Source organism: Penicillium canescens (assembly GCF_028828765.1).
Source record: "Penicillium canescens strain IBT 15451 chromosome Unknown utg000010l_segment0_segment0, whole genome shotgun sequence".
Taxonomy (NCBI): domain Eukaryota; kingdom Fungi; phylum Ascomycota; class Eurotiomycetes; order Eurotiales; family Aspergillaceae; genus Penicillium; species Penicillium canescens.
In genome coordinates, this window is record NW_026703972.1 from 1,353,106 (window position 1) to 1,358,416 (window position 5,311).

At 48.4% G+C, this 5,311-nt stretch overlaps 1 protein-coding gene across 1 annotated transcript; it reads right to left on the reverse strand.

Annotated features, from left to right (window-relative positions):
* Positions 1-303: 303 nt before the first annotated feature.
* On the reverse strand, positions 304-1,748 carry N7446_012291 (uncharacterized protein; the record flags this gene model as incomplete). The annotated part of the gene is given in 2 exon segments (XM_058521033.1): positions 304-364; positions 376-1,748. The coding sequence occupies 2 exon segments, from the start codon at positions 1,746-1,748 to the stop codon at positions 304-306; spliced, it is 1,434 nt and encodes a 477-aa protein (XP_058366399.1).
* Positions 1,749-5,311: the final 3,563 nt, after the last annotated feature.

Here is a 5,311-nt window from a genome sequence, read left to right on the forward strand (position 1 = left end):
CGTTTTGCCTTAGAGGTTTGGCATGTCTCGCACACTTCGGGATTTGACAGGGCCGAATCGTCATTATCTGGCCGAATTTCAACGCCATCAACCATTTTGGCAAGCATCTTGATGCGTTTATCGTATAGGTGGCCAACCCGTCTATGCCATATTCGTGGGGTTGCCACTGAGACGAGCGGTTTGGCAGAGGTCTTAACGGTAGCAAATGCATAGGGAGGTTGTCCTTCATCTAGGAGATATAAGCCAAATCTCTCCGTGCACATAGCAACCGAAGTCCCCTGACGAGTGATGGCAGGAACCTCGCTATTGAAGAAGAATCCATTCTTCTTGATTTCTGATACGGAGATGACGTTGGTTTGGAATCCTGGGACATACCACACATCCTTGAGGTGTACCCAGATAGTTCCTCCACCTGGTTGGTTAACGCAAATTTTTGCAGTTCCTCGTCCTTGGGCAATTGCTTTGCCTGATCCCAGGACCACTTCGCGTTCCTCTTTGGTAAATGTAATGAATCGGTCTCGTTGGTTGCTGATATGAGTGTTGGCGCCTGAATCAATTATCCAGCAGGCAGCCAACGGGTGAGTCAAGGCGGTTTTGAATACGAATGGAGACACAGTGAAAAAGATGAGGGTCTCAGTGGATACATCATCCGCCTGGGTAAGGGCCAATTGGGCGGTTTTCTCTTGACCATTATCCTTCATAAATTTCCGGAGCTCCTTCTGCTTTTCAGCATTGAGCTTCTTGATGTTTTGTTCTACTCGCTTTGCAGCATCCTCATACGGTTTCCATCCAGGAGGCCTCTTAGAGGCGTTGATATGGAAACAATTCTTCCAATGATGACGAGAACTTCCGCAGACGCAATTGGAGCGAGGTTCTCGAGAATTGTGGGAGCCTTGAGCGGAATTCTGTCCTTCTTGGGGCTCATGCTCATTAAGAGTAGCAGCGAATGCGATGCTGCTAGAATTTCCTGGGGATTTGACAACACCCTTAGCATTTCGGTGATTCCGGTATGCTGCCAAGATATCTTGGAAGGAAATTCTGAAATCCTTATTCATAATATCTTTCCTCCAAAGGGATACAAATACCTCATCGAATGATTCAACGGCTTGGAGGAAATCTCGAATGGCATCTCGATCCTGAGGGTTTCCCTTATCGTCATGGTATGCAATGTCCGGGATATTCATTGCTTTACCCTCTTCATAGAGATTTGACCATGTTGCAAGCCATTTATCAATTGAGATTCTGCCAATTGGTCTTCTGACCAGATCTCTCCATGCGTTTCGAACGCTTTGGCGGCTAGTATCGCCCTTGGGCTCAAACTGCTGCTTCAAGCGGACCAGTTTTTCATGTGGAGTGACCTTGCCCTCGAGAATATGACGATGTTCGGGAGCAACATTGGCATCAATCAAGGCATCTACCTTGTTAATCTTCGTGCGAATCGATTCATTCCAGCTAGTTTCCTTATCGAATTCCGAGGTCAACCGCTGGTATCGCTTGTATTCCGCGTCTGATAATTGCGAGACATCAGTGGCATCCTCATTGATTTCACGAGGATGTGGATAGGAGTCGCGCGAATCTACTGGGGCCTTACGGACCTCATCCTCAGATAGATTCGGATTCATGTAATGCCATACATTCCCCTTCGTTGCTGCAGCTTCGACCTTAGCAATCCAGGTCCTCCACTGAGCATCCGAACGAAGACTAGTATCCCAGAGGGTCTCCGCTACTGCTTTGGATTCCGCAGACATGATGGAGATATCCTGGGGATAAAAGTAGGTCGGTGGCTGAGCGGATAGGAAAAATCGCTGGCAGGATAACAGAGGCAGATGAAGACGTAAATGAGTCTGATGATGCGTGCTATCCCGATTACCAACGAGCAACCGGGCTCATAACTAACAGGAATATCCTGTATAGCTAAGGAAATACAATGGATGTACTAGGCGATTGGCGCAACGGAATCAAAAAGGGCAACTACCCAAAAATGATGAGATCAAAAGAGTGTTGATTCCTGTCTCCTATCTACTGGGATCGAGGGGGTTAAAATAGCCTCGAGAATACCTGGTATCGAATCCTCTAGAATCCCAGAGGTACCGTTTGGGTCAATACGATGCTGATCACCATTTTCCTGACAGAAGCAATAGTCATTTGAAGGGGCCTGTAGACCTGCCTTCTTTGGCTCGCTCTGCTTCACTTTCCAAGCCAGTAAATATTACTTTCCCATGGCGTGAATCAAGGTTTGGTTAGGATTGAAAACTTTGTTTATTCCTGGTAGTCTTTTGCTATTTCATTCTGCATCAAGAGCCGGTATTCTAGCTCTTACGTTTCAAGTTTCTCCAGATGAATTCACTCTAAGTCATGAAATCTGAGCTTCCGCATAGGAAAGCTTAAGATGCTCGCTGCTCTTCGTTAGTTCAACACGATAAGGCCTATCAAGATATTGACATTAACCACCGTATGATAGCCAACTGGACCGGTGATTTTATACCACTTGAGTTGCGTGACAACATTTTCCATTTTGACAAGCCTGAATTGGGTGAGCGAGAGGGTTTACATGCTCCGCTTGCGCACCACTAACTACTATCTCTAATCAGCTTGAGCATCCCGGAGTCTTATGCTCTTTGCGGAAAATGTAGGCGAGCTACGTTGACAACGAAGTAGTCCTCGGGAAATTACGAGTACGACACGAGTGGGTCATAATATTAAGAAATGTTTCACTGGAGCTGAAGGAATCAACAAGATGTAACAGTGATGTTTCGTCTTTGAGACAGTTGTACCAGCTTTGTATTCATTGGAAACAGGAAGTTGCAGAAAAGCAAAACAATTGCGGGCGACGACTGGCGGTGGGTTTTAAAAGGCTACCAGCGCCAAAGTGTCCCATTACAAAAATGCCTCCAACAGCGGGGCAAGCCACCATTGCGCTGAGATTCATCCCCAATCTCGCTTGTTTGACCTGCTTTGGGACTAATGCCTGAACTCTAGTATCCCACCGAGTTCGCACGTCCAATTATGGATTGTGGTAAAGAATTCCAAATTCGCTCATGCTTCATATCGGGCGATTTTTCAAGTTGGACAAATGGAGGTGATCTAGCATTAATGGAATGGAAAATCCCTGAGCAGATTTAACGGGAGACCTGAAATGGTTGGGCACCGAATGAAATCACTGGGCCTTTCCAACCCGGTCCTTTCATGTACTTCCTCCCTAGCTCAACTGGTTACGGTCAGCGTTTATACTTTGCGCTCCTCGTACCACGGAAATATTATGTATCGGGCCGATAACTTTATTTGTGGGGCGAATCGGACGGATGAGGGGCGAAGACACTAGAGACTATTCCCCGAACTCTATTATGACACATGCTAGTCTATTTTCGGTTTTAGTACTGTTCAGTGGATGTAAGGGTGCAATACGATGGGCCACTGGCCCGCAACGCCGAAGTAACTGGATGGGTTTCACAAAGCACATAGTTGGATGTATGCGGCTCTAGAGTGAAGCAAATTGAACTTTTCGTCCTCGGCCATTCCGTCCAATGCCTGCCGGCCCACCACCAGGCACGCGGCGTAACTCAGGCAGCGAGATTGTTCGATTCGTTGAGTCACGGCTGATCTTTTCACGAAGTTCAAGCCCTAAAAAGGCTTCGACAAAGCTTGTCAACTTTGCACTACGAAAAGGCAAGTTCCGCTGCTGACGTTTCACCTCCACTTTCGCTTTGCTTTGGAGGACTCTGAGAGGCTGACAAGTTCAAGCAGAGCCCGCCCCTAAGTACGTTATCACCTCCAAGTTTCTCCGTATTTATGATCCCGAGAAAGTGGAATGGAGGAGATATCTGGGATGAGCAGGAATAGAACAAAACGGAATGCCCGAACCTCTGCTAGCAACCACATTTTTCCCCAAACAGCGATCAAGACTAACGACGTCTCTAAGCGTGGCAAGAAGGAGACCAGACTGCTGTGGGGTTTTATTATCTCTTCGCATCTCTCACGCGCTAGACGATGAGAACGTCAAAAGATAGTGCTTATCTCCCGAGAGAGATCATTCTCCTCACGGCGGAGAATCTCAACCCTCGTGATCAATTATCACTCTTACGCGCCGTTCCTGACCTCGCCCGAGTCTTGACGTTCCGACACACTTCTGTTCAGGATGAAGAAGGAAATACAATCTTGCACCTTCTCGCAGAAGAAGCTGAGGGCAGACTGAAAGAGCTGCTATTAGCGAAAAGTAGCACTCAAGTGGACCCGAAGAACAAGAATGGTCAGACGCCACTGTCTCTCGCAGCACTGTATGGACGTGAAGCGGTGGTGAAGCTGCTTCTGGAGCGAGACGATGTGGAGGCGAACTCGAAGAACAAGAATGGTGAAACGCCACTTTTTCACGCAGCTGAGTGTGGACATAGGGAAGTGGTGAAGCTGCTACTAGAGCGAGACGATGTGGAGGCGGACTCGAAGGATAAGTACGGTCGGACGCCGCTGTCGTGTGCTGCTTTGAATGGATATGAAGCGGTGGTGAAGCTGCTTCTGGAGCGAGACGATGTGGAGACGGACTCGAAGGATAATGGTGGTTTGACACCGCTGTGGTACGCGGCTCTGTTTGGACATAAAGAATTGGTGAAGCTACTGGTTGAACGAGATGATGTGGAGGCGGACTCGAAGGATAATAATGGCCGGACATTACTATTATGGGCAGCTCGGTATGGAAATGAAGCAGTGGTGAAGCTGCTTCTGGAGCGAGATGATATTGACGCGGACTCGAAGGACAATGAGGGTCGAACAGCGCTATCGTACGCAGCTTGGGGTGGACGTGAAAAGGTGGTGAAGCTGCTTCTCGAGCGAGACGAAGTGGAAGCGGACTCGAAGGATAATGATGGCCGGACACCACTATCATTTGCAGCTGGGGGTGGACATGAAGTGGTGGCGAAGCTACTGGTTGAGCGAGAGGATGTGGAGGCAGACTCGAAGAATAAGTACGGTCGGACACCGCTGTCTTATGCGGCCGGGTCACTGTCTTTCGCAACTGAGCATGAAAGTGGAGCGGTGGTGAAGCTACTGATTGAGCGAGATGATGTGGAGGTGGACTTGATGGACAATAATCATCGGACACCACTATTATGGGCAGCTGAGTGTGGAAATGAAGAAGTGGTGAAGCTACTGGTTGAGCGAGATGATGTGGAGGCGGACTCGAAGGATAACTGCGGCCGGACACCACTGTCGTGTGCTGCTTTGAATGGATATGAAGCGGTGGTGAAACTACTACTATGGCGAGATGATGTGGAGGCGGACTCGAAGGATAATGGGGGTCGGACACCGCTATCGTACGCAG